The sequence below is a fragment of the Camellia sinensis genome, chromosome 12 (assembly GCF_055761805.1).
Source record: "Camellia sinensis isolate YWXY chromosome 12, ASM5576180v1, whole genome shotgun sequence".
NCBI lineage: Eukaryota > Viridiplantae > Streptophyta > Magnoliopsida > Ericales > Theaceae > Camellia > Camellia sinensis.
In genome coordinates, this window is record NC_138972.1 from 55,298,988 (window position 1) to 55,313,096 (window position 14,109).

The 14,109-nt window shown below is 36.2% G+C and overlaps 1 protein-coding gene across 1 annotated transcript; it reads right to left on the minus strand.

Moving 5' to 3' along the window:
• Nucleotides 1-956: 956 nt before the first annotated feature.
• Nucleotides 957-13,858, minus strand: LOC114259828 (uncharacterized). The gene is made up of 6 exons (XM_028199888.2): nucleotides 13,449-13,858; nucleotides 11,944-12,036; nucleotides 11,026-11,259; nucleotides 10,581-10,683; nucleotides 2,237-2,466; nucleotides 957-1,793 (listed from the first exon to the last, which is right to left on the minus strand). The coding sequence occupies exons 1-6, from the start codon at nucleotides 13,757-13,759 to the stop codon at nucleotides 1,571-1,573; spliced, it is 1,194 nt and encodes a 397-aa protein (XP_028055689.1). The 5' UTR covers nucleotides 13,760-13,858; the 3' UTR covers nucleotides 957-1,570.
• Between the last annotated feature and the right edge of the window lie 251 nt (nucleotides 13,859-14,109).

Genomic DNA, 14,109 nt, shown 5'->3' on the forward strand with positions numbered 1-14,109 from the left:
ACTTATATTTTACATAATTTCACACATCTTTTATCTTTCTCTTTCTAAATCCCTTCTTAAATTCCCCAACCAAATATAGCGTAAGGGATATTGTGGTAGTTTCATTAGCTGTTATTTGTTTAACCCACCATCTGTTGTGTTTTTAGCAGCTCTCCTTTTCCCATTCTTTAGGAGTAGACTAGATATGCTACAAAGAAAAAGACCATGCCTTGTGACATAGTGAACTTAAGTACTTCCAAAGAAGATTAGAAGCTGATCTAACAAGTAACTATTAACTTATGTCAATCAAAACAAAAATATATAATTTAAAAAAAAAGAAAAAAATTGAGTGCCTTCTGAAGGTGAGAGCATACAACTTTTTCGAAGGATTTTTTTTTATAATTATTTTGTTTCGTCAAATCCTGGGAGTTATGTTTGTAAAATATTTATTCTACTTGGGACAAATTACAAATAAATGAAAGGAATAAAAAAATAATTGCATTTCAGTGGAATGTTACCTAAAATTATTGAAGGAATAAAATTTTGAAAAATAATTGCAAAGAGTTGGTTTCCAGTTTTTTTTTCCTGAACTTCCCCTCCTCTTCCCGTAGATGAGATGAATAATCCAGTATCATCAACAACAATCATTAGGCTAAATCCATTTCTTTATATTTGTGTTTCATATATTTTTCAAATGAATTTCTCCGGCAAGCTTGTTACTTCAGCAATAACTAAATGCTTAAACAAATCTATTGTGATGATAGAAGAAACTATAAAATTATACTGAAATTTCAGTCTCATTCACAAATCTCAAGACTCAAATTTTACAATTTCTCAAACACATAAAAGTTGACAAATTGCCCAGTTACTTAAAAATCAAGAAATTTCTCATTTTTCATTTAAAATTTCTTAGTTATTGGGCAGAAACTGTAAAACATTGAAATTTCATGATTTCCCAAACACACACTAAATCAAAGATCAAAGATCAAAGATCAAAGATCAAAGATCCTCATCATTGCAACTAGTAAATCCAGGTTCTCTATACTAAAAGTAGTAAAAATACACACTAGAATCAAACAAATCTATGCAAAAACAATATCCAATTCTTAATATAACAAAAAAAAGGAAACTATTGATCAAAAGATTGCTCATCAATGATATCACCAGCCTCCAAAACAAATGGCAGCTGCAGGCCTGCCACAACCAATAAGCCACACAAAAAATCCTTCCTTAACTGCATTTTCATCTCGTGGGAATAACCAAGAAGATTAATTGACAACCCAACCAAAACTTGATGCATATATATAGCTTAAAAAATCAGAACAATTGGGCTGCTCAAACTCCCTGTATATATATATACAATCAAATAATATTCCATACTGTAGTTCACTCCACACCTTACACTATCAGCAAACCAGTCACCTCTCCACATATTCCTCATGATCTCCAAATCTATGCAGAGCTTTCAAAGCACTTCTTATTTGTTCAATGTCTCGAAGTGCCATGTGCGCAAGAAAATTGATCAAGCGTGATGAGCTAGGTGATGCGAAAAAATCCTAGAAAAACTCGGGAGCCTTTTAGTGAGGCACGATCAGCACCCCTCCCCATCCATTGTATAAACAGGAATTTGCCATGACTTTGTATTTTTCTTTGGATCGTCAGTAAGGCTTAGATCTGTCTCTTCTTGCTTGAATGTTTTTATGATTGTTTTGGCTCCCATTATGATAAGCCTTTCTATCATGAACAACTGGTAATTGTTCTCAATGAACCGATCCAATATACTGCTGTAATTTGATGAATATGCCAACTTATACCTGAAGACATTCGACCCCAGCGAAAAGGTCAGCTCAGCCTACTTATTTATGGGTCAGAAGAGGTGAATTTAACAGTAGGGGTTGGAAACAAGGAAGGATCTAGGAACATCTCAAATTGTAAAAAACTATGTATATTATACTAGTAATTAGTAAGATAATTTCAATAAATGTGAAGTTACATGTGTATTTGCCCCTATCAAAATTTGAATCTGGATCTGTCCTTGGTTCCAACATTCAGTTCTCTTTTAGAGCAATCTAAGAGTTTTAATGATGTATTCTATGGAGCCTAAACAATAGCTGAGAAATATTCAGTCTCAGACAATATTCCTGCTAGTACATAGGATAAGAAAAGTGAAAGAACCATAAACAAAAAAATTGCAAAAAAAAATTGCAAAAAAAGAAAAAAGAAGAAGAAGAAGAAAAAGAAAAAGAAAAAGATTTACCTGATACCAAGAGGCGAAAAGAAACCCGGTGTCCTCTCATTTGAAGCAATGAAAAGTGTTCGTCCTGGTGGAACCCATTTTGAAATTCTACAAAGAATGAATTCTGGACGAGTGTCCCGGTCAAGATGGGGATGCAAGGCCTTATCAATGCCAAAGCTGTCCTTCCTAGTTTTTAATTTATCACCTCGACGAACATGAATAGCATCGTAATCGCCAAGAAGCGCCTTAATCTGTAGGTCTTACAATATTACTCCTTTTTTATTTTATTTTTTATTTTTTTAAAATAAGTTCATACAAATGAATCAAATGTTGATAACAAAAGTATTTATAAATTATCTATGCAAAATTACATTCTGCAAATAATGAGCAAGCGGCAGTGAATGAGTTAGAATAACAGTGCAGAATTATTATTCATACAATCCATTAACAAAGTATGTAGCTATTTGGAAAAATCCACATTCCCTGCTATCAATCTAAAATCTGTGACCAGATAAAAAATGTGGTCTAATTGGGGACCACAGCACTTTCCTAATATATTCTCCTCATTCAAATCATATTCCCAAGGCAAGACATAAATGACAGAAAAAAACCTGATAAAATGGAGAATTTTGGGGGCAAAAATGCATCAACCATAACCAGTATAATTAATCAGACTGGAACCATTGCCAAAGCAACAATGGCTGTCAAAAAACAGTTGAAAACTTAAACTGTAAAGAGCACTTGACAGTCGTACACTGTTTTGGCCAAAGAAGCCAGCCATTGAATTGGTAATAGAGCTGGCCAATTATTTAACTTGCTTAGTTGACTTAATCCACATAAAGGAGGTGTTTGGTGCAGCTTATGGAGCTGCTTATAGTAAGTGTTTTTATATTTTTTATAAGTTTGTGCCAGAGCATTTGGTGAATTTTCTGTTTATAGTTTATGATGCCGAAGTAAAGAAGCTGAAACAAAACCAATTATTGGGAAGCAGGAGGAGAGGTGCTTTTAGCTTATGCTTTTTGATTATTAGCTTTCAGCTTGTTAAAAGTTGTACTGAACTATTGCATCATATTTTTAACTCAAGGTGCAACCAACACTAGGTATTCAACTATGTGACATTCCAAAGTAAGAGGCAGAGCCATTTAACCATCACCCCATACACCACAACATGACAAACTACAATGGTGGACAGTGCTCCTGCATATGCATAGACCTCGTTGCTTCCTATATATCAGAACCTACCATTTGCTCTATAAAATATTTCTGGACTAGCTTCAACCATGAAACTTTTCAACTCCCTATCCCAAACCAGCTTATTATTGATCTTAATATTCTTTCCAACAATTTGCTAGGAAATGAAGGTGTTTAAACCAGGCGATTTGAACTCAGGTCTACGTGCAAACTGAAACAAATATGACACAATCTGCCATTATGAACACTAAACCTGTCCAAAAAAATCAAGACACAAATATGATCATAAAGAAACCTGATTAGTTTTGTACCTTACTGAGCCGAAAACTACAAACTTCCACAATCCTAAAGCACCATAAATTCTAATTGCAAGCATAAGGTTTCCTAACCTATTTCACTGCAATGTATCTTATTGACAATTTGCACATAAGATAGATAAAGATGATCATCGACCGACATTAAATAGCTAAGGATTAAAATAGACTAAGAAAAATTGGTGATAAATGTAATGATTTGGGTTTTATGTCCATTTTATTAATTAAAACTTGTGTTGTGTTAGAGTTGACTATTTTGAACATTGAGGAGTTAAACTTCAACCTAGGGTGGTTCTTGCTTAAAATTGGTCAAAACCTAAAATTTATAAAGTGAAATCTGATCACCTAACACATTTTCAGGTAGGGAAATAACCCAAAGAAGTGAAGTGGCGTGAGACTTCTTTTGTGATACATGTGAGGCCATAGTGCCAATCATTTGTTGAGAGCCAAGGGCCTCTTTGTTGTAAGCCCATAAGGGCATAACTTGTTGGTTCCATATGTTTTGACTCACATGTTGTAATCCAATGTATTGAAAATGAAATTTAGTTATGAGATTGCATGGAATGAATGAAATTGGATATATGGTTCCATGTTAGATTTCCCATGGAAATTGAGAGAACTTATCATGTAATTGTGTTAGCATCACATGTTTGCATTGTGATCCATTATTCACTTTGGACAGGAATAAGGTTACCGAACCCTTGAATTTGCCTATTAACCGAGACTGCTTGAACGATAAGACCATTTTCTTGACTCACCTAAGTTGACTTTCAACCTTCGACCTTCTCTTAGTCAACCTCCTTGGGGACTCGTAATTTTGTGATTTGTTTGACCTTAGTCTCCTATCCCTTTATCCCTTATGACAGACTCAGGTTATGGAATCTGTTAGAATTTACCAATTTACTCCTCCACCTACCATCTCCACTAGCACCCACTTCACCTACCACCTCCACTACACTACACCTACTACCCAAACCCTCTCCTATATAATGCCACTCTGATTTGTAATACAAGACATCAATACATCAATCTTGTAATCAATATCAATCAATAATATATCAGTTTATTTTACATGGTATCAGAGCAGGTTTAAAACCTACTATTTTTCGCTTCACCGGCGGGCGGCAACCTCACCTTAGCCGTCCGCCGGTCCTCCACCTATTCCGTTTATTTTCTATACATACCTTTCATCCGCTGCCACAAATCCCATAACTGAATCATCGGAATAGTCGCCGTCGTCCACGGCTTCACCGGCGAGTCGAGCTGACTCATTCAGCTCACCTCCGTCCTCTTCGCCACTTGCGCCATCGATCACCAAAGCCCACGTCTCTCTCTCTTCTCTAAAATCATGTTTCCGCAGGCAACTTGTCCGGCTGTTTCTCTCTCCTCCATGCACGGGGTTAGTCTTAGACTTGGACTACCCTTATCATCACATCCTAGCTTCAGCTCACCTTCCTCATCATCTGTTACGAGTTTTGGGGACAAAAAGAGGGGTTATGGGTTCGTTGTCTCGGCTTCAACGGAGACTAGTTTGGCGCAGACAGGTGTGATCTTCAAACCATTTGAAGAGGTCAAGAAAGAAGATTTCATGATCCCTATCTCCCGCCAGATTTCGCTTGCTCGCCAGAGGTACCACGATGAGTGCGAAGCTGCAATCAACGAACAGATCAATGTGGAATACAATGTGTCGTATGTTTATCGCGCCATGTACGCATACTTCGACAGGGACAATGTCGCTCTCAAGGGCCTTGCAAAATTTTTCAAGGAGTCAAGTGATGAAGAAAGAGAAATGGGAAGCCTCATCTTCATCCCAGCTCTCTTGCTGTCTGGACAAACCCATGTTTGTGCTCTCTCTCTCTCTCTATTTTTCTTTCCCAGAGATGCTCCATGTTGTATAATCAAAAGAATGGTCCATGAATTGTGCTGGTGGGCCCTACCACTAGAAAAGCAAATTATCATCATGATTTTGCTCCATGAAAATCGGCAGAGAGAGCACATGCATATGTGTGTTGCTTTTCTCTCTCCCATGTGACTCACCCACTGTAAAAGGTCACCCAATACACACATCCACCCACATGCATTTTTTGATGTCAATATTTTTTTTTTAATCAACTCCACTTCACTTTCTTTTATTTTAATATATCTCTATATATATATTTATGTTTATTTTTTTGCACAGACCATCATTCTTTTACCCACTACTCTTTTGTTTAATCTCCATTCCTTTCTTTTTTTTTTATGCAAGCACACCTGCTTTCTTTTACTATATTCTTATTCTTATTATTAAAAATAAAAAAAATAAAAATAAAAAAAAAAAAACAAAACACACGCATGTGACTTGTCCCCTCTCTCCTTCGTTTGATTCCACATTTATTATTTTTATTTCTTTTTATTTATTTCTTAAAAAAAAAAAAAAAAAAAAAAAAAAAAACCAATTGCAAGCCGCAGAAGACGAACTACACACCAATCTTATTTTATTCATATCGGGACTCACCCCGATCACAATTTTACATAACATTTTACAAAAAAAAAAAAAAAAAAAAAAAAAAAAAAAAAAAAAAAAAAAACACCCCAAACAACCACACCCACAGTGGGATTTTTCTTATCCCTTCTCTACTCTGCCGCCGGTCTCTTCCTTTTTCCTCCGTCCTGGGCAGTCCTTAACGGTGCTGCCTCCGTGTTTCCCGCTCCACTGGGCACGATCACTCCACTCTGCTCCTCCCCTACAGTATATGGCGGCCCTCCAAATCGGAACATCACGGTGGCCTTCCGCTTCAGCTCTTTGTTTTCTGCCTTTAGCACACTTATCTCTGCTCGCGCATCCTTATACATGCGTTGGAGCAGAGCCAGCTGGCCGTTTAACTGCTGCACCTCATTTGTCCTACTCTGCAGCCGGTTCGACAAGTTTGTGACCGCCGTCATGCTTTCCACGCATGCCTTCAAAGTATACTGATTGGCCTCAACATCCGACAGCACTGCCATTCTTTGCTCCACAGACCGCATCGGAAAGTTCAACGGAGTATACTCCGGGGCGCTTGGTTGAGTTTCCAGTGCCACCGCACCAGTTCTCTCTCTCGTTGACTCGTTGAGGTCGGGAAAGAGGGTGAGCAGCCCGCGGGAAGACGATGAAGCCATTTTCTAGGCAACAGAGTGTCACACAGTATCTCTCTCAGAACTCTCTCTCAGAAAACAGAGTGTTACAGAATCTCTCTCAGACTATCGCTCGCAGGTTTTTCTCTGCCTCAGCCTCAGCCTCCGTCTTATAGCCGAGGCAGCCACGCGCATCACGCGCCTCTTGCCACTAGCCGACAACTCGGGCACGCAAGCCAAGGCGCCCACGTGCCTCGCCATCATGTCCGGCACACCTTTTGATGAATTGGGCACGCCTTTTGATGGCACGCCTTTTTATGGATTGGGCACGCCTTTTGATGGCACGCCTTTTTGAAAAATTGGGCGCACCTTTTGAGGATGCGATTTTTTCAAGGGTCCGACAAGACTCTGTAAACTGTCCCGACATTGATACCGGTTAGCTTTTTCAAGGGTCCGACAAGACTCTGTAAACTGTCCCGACATAGATTCCGGTTAGTTTCTACAAGGGTCCGACAAGACTCTGTAAACTGTCCCGACATTTGATTCCGGTTAGCTTTTTCAAGGGTCCGACAAGACTCTGTAAACTGTCCCGACATTGATTCCGGTTAGCTCCTTTAAGGGTCCGACAAGACTCCATAAACTGTCTTCTACAAACGGTCCGACATGACCCCATAAACTGTCTTCTACAACGGTCCGACATGACCCCATAAACTGTCTTCTACATCGGTCTGACACCACCATACAGTGTCCTCTACAACGTTATGACACCCCATACAGTGTCTTCACCCACGGTCTGACACGACCATACAGTGTCTCCTATCCTTTTTTATTTTTATGTATTTTCTTGTTTTGTTTCTCTCTTCAAACTCAAGTTGGTTAGTTTCTATCCTCCTTGAGTTTGCGGGGGGCTGTTAGAATTTACCAATTTACTCCTCCACCTACCATCTCCACTAGCACCCACTTCACCTACCACCTCCACTACACTACACCTACTACCCAAACCCTCTCCTATATAATGCCACTCTGATTTGTAATACAAGACATCAATACATCAATCTTGTAATCAATATCAATCAATAATATATCAGTTTATTTTACAGAATCTGAGGCGTGACAATAAAAGAGGTCCGCTTTGGAGCCATGTCCATGTTTTGATTTTGTTGTCACTAGGAACATCTCAATCTTTTATTTTACCTTGCTAAACACATATTAAAATATGAAATAAGAATTTCTTAACCTACAAGAATTAATGCAAAGTCCATGATACTTTAAGAGGTGGTTTAGGAAACCCCAAAACTGGTTTTATTGGGTATACCTTGGGTATACCTTGGGCATAGTCTGTTGGAATGTGTTCCACATCGCCTAGAGTTGCCTCATCTATAATGGTTATAAGGCTCCAGTTTCCCTCTCTTTAATACTTGAATTTTAAGAAGTGTGGATTGGGTTTTTCAATTTGGCATCAGAGCTTGGTTGGGCTTTTTAATTTGGCATCAGAACTTAGTTGGACATGTGACTGATGTTCCGTTTGTCCGGCTACTATTTGTTGTGGTCCAGGAGGATGTGTTGGAATATATCTCACATCACCTGGAATTACCCCATCTATACTGCTTATAAGGCTCCAGTTTCCTTCTCCTTAATACTTGGGTTTTAAGAAGAAGTGTGGATTGGGCTTTTCAATTGTCAACTTGGGTGGGCTTTTCAATTGTCAACTTGGGCCTTCATTTGGTAACGTTGCACAAGCTGTTAACTAGGGTCCTTGGGACCATTTTTGGAGTAAAAAAGGGTAGAACATAAATCATTTGGGGTTTGGTTTTATGGAATTTAGTTTTCCCATTTGCATAACAACAAAACTCTCTAATCGCTTCATTTTATTTGAATTTCGCCCTCAAACTTTGAAACCTCAGTCAGAGTTTTGATGGAGCATTATCATGATTAGAAGACTTTCAAAGATCATTATAACTGCAGCACCACCACCATCAAATAACAGATTAATCATTTTTTTCTTTTTGTCTTAATCTTCTTGAAACAATATGAATTTTGTAACCATTGGGTTTCAAAATTCTCCATTCTTTTTATCCGTAAATTATGTTTTCCTAATAAATTAAATGTTCAGTTTTCTAGTGTTTTAAAAAGAAAAATCTTGTCAGGAATTTTAGAATTTAGATTTTAACAAGGGAAAAACGGTAAGGCTTTCTTGCACTGACACAATATCATTTTTTATGACAAATAAATTAATGAACATATGAATGAACTTCTTTATATGATTTTTTCCCTCGAACTTTTAAACCTCAAAGCTTTATCAATCAAAAGACTTTGACGGAGCATTGTCGCTACTACAACACCACCATCATCTTCACCTTATTCATCTTCTAGAATCAAGTAACATATTAATATATATATATATATATATATTTCAAATCTTCTTGAAATGATATGAATTTTGTGACCACTTGGATTTCAAAATTCTCCACTCTCTCTATACATAAACTATGTTTTCCTCAAAAATTAATCTTTGAGTTTTCTAGGGTTTTAAAAAGAAAAATCTCGTCATGGATTTTTTTGAATTTTGATTTGACTTTTGGTTAAACAAAGAAAAAGTGGCAAGATTGTCTTTCGTTGACACAGCAGCATTTTTATGATATATGGACTAATGAACATAATATATGATGAAAGGGTGAACTTTGAGCCTTTTAAAATGAATTTTACCAAATTAATTTCTTTGTGATGGAACCATTTCAATGAAAATTTGTTTTCACTAGGATACTTAAGAGGATTTGGTTTTGAACAAAACCAACCCAAAAGTAAAGTTTCTCAAACATGCGCTAATTTATGAGCTATATAAATTTTCGCACACTATGAGAAATATCTACCACCTATTAATGTTACATGGACTGTTTGATTCTCCCTTGCATACCTATGACGACCAAATATGAGAGATATCTAAGAGGGTTTGGTTGATTCTCCCTTGCATACTTGGGTCCACCAAATATGACAAGAGCAAGGGTATAAAATACGCGTTCAACCTCCATACTCATACTAGACACTTGGACCCTCTAATTTCCTATGATGTTCGTAGAAAAAAAACAGCTCACATTTGATAGTAAAAAATATTCTACTCTCTCAAATGAATGTGATTTAATTTGAAGTACATTCCTAAATAATAATAAAAAACAACGCCCAATTAGTACACATTAATGTGTGTTTCTACACACCTAACTTTTGGCATAATGACAAAGTGGTTGTCCTGAGACTTGAACCCATAACCTCAAAGTCATTAGGCCAAAGTTTTTACCATTGAACCAATGGTCACCCCTTACATTCCTAAATAATAATGTCATAATATTATATACTATACACCACATTTAAATATTCAAGACGTGTCAATGTTGTACCCATATCCAACTATTGGATACATATCCCCATATCCCAAGATTTAGAGTTTAGGAGGCTTGATACCCACACTCGACACTCGTAACCGAGTCCATATAACGTAGTGACATTTGTTAAACTAATGATATCAGGACCCTTGCACATGTCTGCATTAGTTTCAAACGGAATACTTTATGCACAAAAATGATATAGCCTAAATGATTGGACCAAGTTAATGAATAATGTTGACACACTTGAATACAAGAAAAATATGTCGAAGCATACATATTGTGATCAGAAGCATGTTTCATTTTCTAGCAGCCAGTAGAAATAGCACAAATGAGGTAAATTGTGCCCCATTTCAACATAACTGAGTAGATAATAATATTTTGATTACTAACCTTTTCTGCGGCATCTCGTAGTTTCTTCGCAGCCATTGACGGAAGAAATGAATATGACAACATTACAGCACTGCGGTTGTTTCGATCCTTGCACTCCATAAACCTGAATGAATAGTTACCATGATTAATATCTACAAAAAATTATCAAGAATTTAAAAAGGTTGCCAATCAACTATAATTTTCACAAGGAGGATATGTTACATGCTATATTACAAACAAAAATTATAAAAAAATATCACTGGCTATGAAGTCTGAACTAATTTAAGATGGTTTTTCTTTTCAGCACAAACCTAAATTAGTTTATTTTTGTAAATCAGTAAGAATCTAGCCCAGCCTTGATCACTCTTTCGGTAAATATCCACACACATATTGAGTCACGATGGGCACCATTGTGCTCTTATAATATGAGAACACAAGTTAACCACAAGAGGGATAATGAGTTTACCATGAAAGAGGACTAGCAGTTTGATTAATGAGCAAGATGTTTGAGTATCGACTTTTCTCTTTGAGATCAGCCCGACTAACTCCTTGTACGTGAGCAATCCCTCTGCTCCCCAGCATCATACTTGTTGACAGGGCCTGATGCCATGCTTCAGAATTGTCTAATATTACAGGAACAGTGTTGGAGATGAGTTCCAGATCATACAAAGAATCCATGGCACAGGAGTTAGCCGCCCACCTAATAAGTAAAATAAAGCAAATATTAGCATACAGTGGCAGCCATATTTTTTTAATTTTGGCCATGCCATGCCAACATATAACTCATGCGACAAGTTCAATTTCAAGTGCAACAATCATGTCCTGGTTCATTTTATTGAGGGTAAATTACAAATACACCTCCTCAAATTTGATTATTTGGTTTTGAAAATTACATTCCACCCCCCTGAGATTTCTAATTTCATAACAAATCGCCCATTTTATTAATAAATCATCAAGTCAATTAACAGTTTTTAACGATATTAAAAATATGTTTCAATTAATAATTTAAGTAATTTTATTATTGTATAGGAGAGCAATTACGAATTTCATTTCTTTAGTTAATTCTGTTAAATAAAAAATTCTAATAAAGGGGTATTTGTAATTTTTCAAACCAAAGGGCCAATCTGTATTTTAAGCATATCTTAGGGGGTGTATTTGTAATTTACCCTTGTATTGATAAGCAAACTAGGAAACACCTGATATACATGTAAGACACCAATCCTCTGTCAGTGTTTGTACTATGCAGTGAACCATAAGCCTCAAATTGTTGTTTTTTTAACAAAGAATCGTAACCGCAAGTAAAATAATTTATAGTTCAGCAATGTTGCAATATCACTAACGTCTAACAGAAGATTCATTGCAAAATAAGCCACATGAAACTTACCTTTCCTGTGAAGTTGCATTGTCTGACTGATAAAGAATTCCTTTCTTGTTATGTATTGGACTAATACACATCCTAGAAGGCATCACAAAAGTTCTGCAACAAGAAAGAGTCGTGGAATCAGAACCCTTATCACTAAGATCGTGATAATTACTTAGTCTCAGACCAATGGCAATGGTGCCCTAGTCCTTCTGGATTTTACAGGCATCTTATTTCTAAGAACATGAAATGAAATCAAATTACGCAAACTAAACAAGCTTTGGAAATGCAAATAAACTCAATTTATATGCCTTCAATTCATAAAAATCTAAAGGTCAATTTTTGTCCAGATCTCATTTGCTCTAAACATTAAATAGTCATATTCATGGGTTCGACTTCCAGATTTTACAGAAACAAAGTGGGTGTTTGGGAAGTTGCTATTTTAGTAGCCTAAAATTTTTGTATTTAGAAAGATGATTGGATTTTTTTGTAATTGGAAGTGATGCTTGTGAGAGAAAAAGTGAAATGATTATGGATTTAATGTGACATTTTATCTTATTAAGGGGTTGTTTGGGGTGTTCTAAATGAGCGTACTTTTTGTCTTTTTGGACTAAAAAATTGAGGAAGAAAATATAGATGTTTGGGTTAATTTTTTGACTTTTTGGAAAAATGTGTAATAAAAAATTGTAAAAATTGGTTTGTAAGAGAAAATTAGGATTGAGAGTTGTGCAGCCGTAATTGTTGACTTTTGGTGAATAGTGTTAACTTTTTGAGTAACTTTTTGAGTAACTTTTTGACTTTTCCTGGACATGCCAAACTTGGCCTAACTATTTTGGCCTATTTTGTCTTTTTGTGAATTTTAGCCTAAATTAGGCTAAAATATTACTTCCCAAACAGCCCTCAAGTTTCTGAAATTTTCATCTTCAAACTCCAAGTCAAATGTGAAAACAGTTAAATTGCCAGATTTTCTAATTCTTTAACCAAATTATTCCAAAATTTAACTGGTTTTATTACAGCATAGCCATAATTTTTTTCCCCCTAAAGGCAGAAGGGATTGATCCAGTTTCAGATGGATACCCTGAGAACCTAACACAAAGAAAGAAAATCCAGCATCATAAATTCTCAATTGGGAAATAATGGAAAGTGCAAATAACAAGACCAAGCATAGTGATTATACCTATCTTTAAAATCCTTGAAAATTTATTGACATTCTAAACCAGCAAATCTTACTAAAATGCACATCACTCAAGTCATTACATGTCACCTTCTATAAACAAACCGTCAAAAAGCCCATGCATTGTTTCCCAAATTATCTTTCAATGATTAAGAAGAAAGAAGAAAGAAGAAATTAGAAAAGTCACAACAATCCTGACAAAAACCCATTTGCTAAAAACCCAATTCACCTGTAGTTCTTCAACCTCAACTCAAAACTAAAAATAATAATAAAATTTAAATTTAAAAAAAAAAAGAAAAAAAAAAGGTCACATTCACAAACAACTCTACCAACAAACAAAATCAAAAGTAGATACCTCTGAAGAAACATGGCTTCTTCAAGGGCACACCTGAGGCTGGACTCTTGATGACCCAAACCCTCACAGGACTGGCAATGCTTTCCAGGACAGTCGATTCTATTACCCCAGAACAAGTACTTTTCAGAGCTATTGTAAGGTCTGTGATAGTACAAGTTATCTGAGTTTTTTGTAGAGGAAAATGAGAACCCATTTGTAGAATTGAGAGAAGAAATAAGGCACAAGAAAGCAATTACTGCAATGGAGACTGTGAGTATGAGGATTCCAGATCTGGGTTTTTGCTTGCTCTTTGGGGTTTTGCGGATCGCCATTGATGTTTGTTGGGAGAGTGGATGAAGAAACAGGTCCGGAGTCGGGACTGATCTTTACTTCTGCTGACTTTTATTGGAGAATGTGTTTTGATTAGGCGTTGTTTGAGAATGATTTAAATAATTATATTTATTTAAATTATATTATTTTTTAATTTTTTAATATGTTTTTTAGTAAATAATTAAAAAAACAATAATATTTCGTAACTCGAAAAAATTAGTTCGAATATCCCAAATGACGTCGTTTTAGGTAAAAAGAAATTTCCCTTAGCTTTTGAATACGGATAGAGGGAAGAGGAGAGGCGAGAGAGATAAGAGAGAAGAGAAGAAAGAGAAGAAGGATAAGAGATGGA

Coding starts and splice junctions, on each gene's coding strand:
- LOC114259828 (XM_028199888.2), bottom strand. CDS start 13,759: ATGGCGATCCGCAAAACCCCAAAGAGCAAGCAAAAACCCAGATCTGGA. Junction 12,037..13,448: donor GAAGCCATGTTTCTTCAGAG/GTATCTACTTTT, acceptor TTCTTGTTGCAG/AACTTTTGTGATGCCTTCTA. Junction 11,260..11,943: donor AATGCAACTTCACAGGAAAG/GTAAGTTTCATG, acceptor TTTACTTATTAG/GTGGGCGGCTAACTCCTGTG.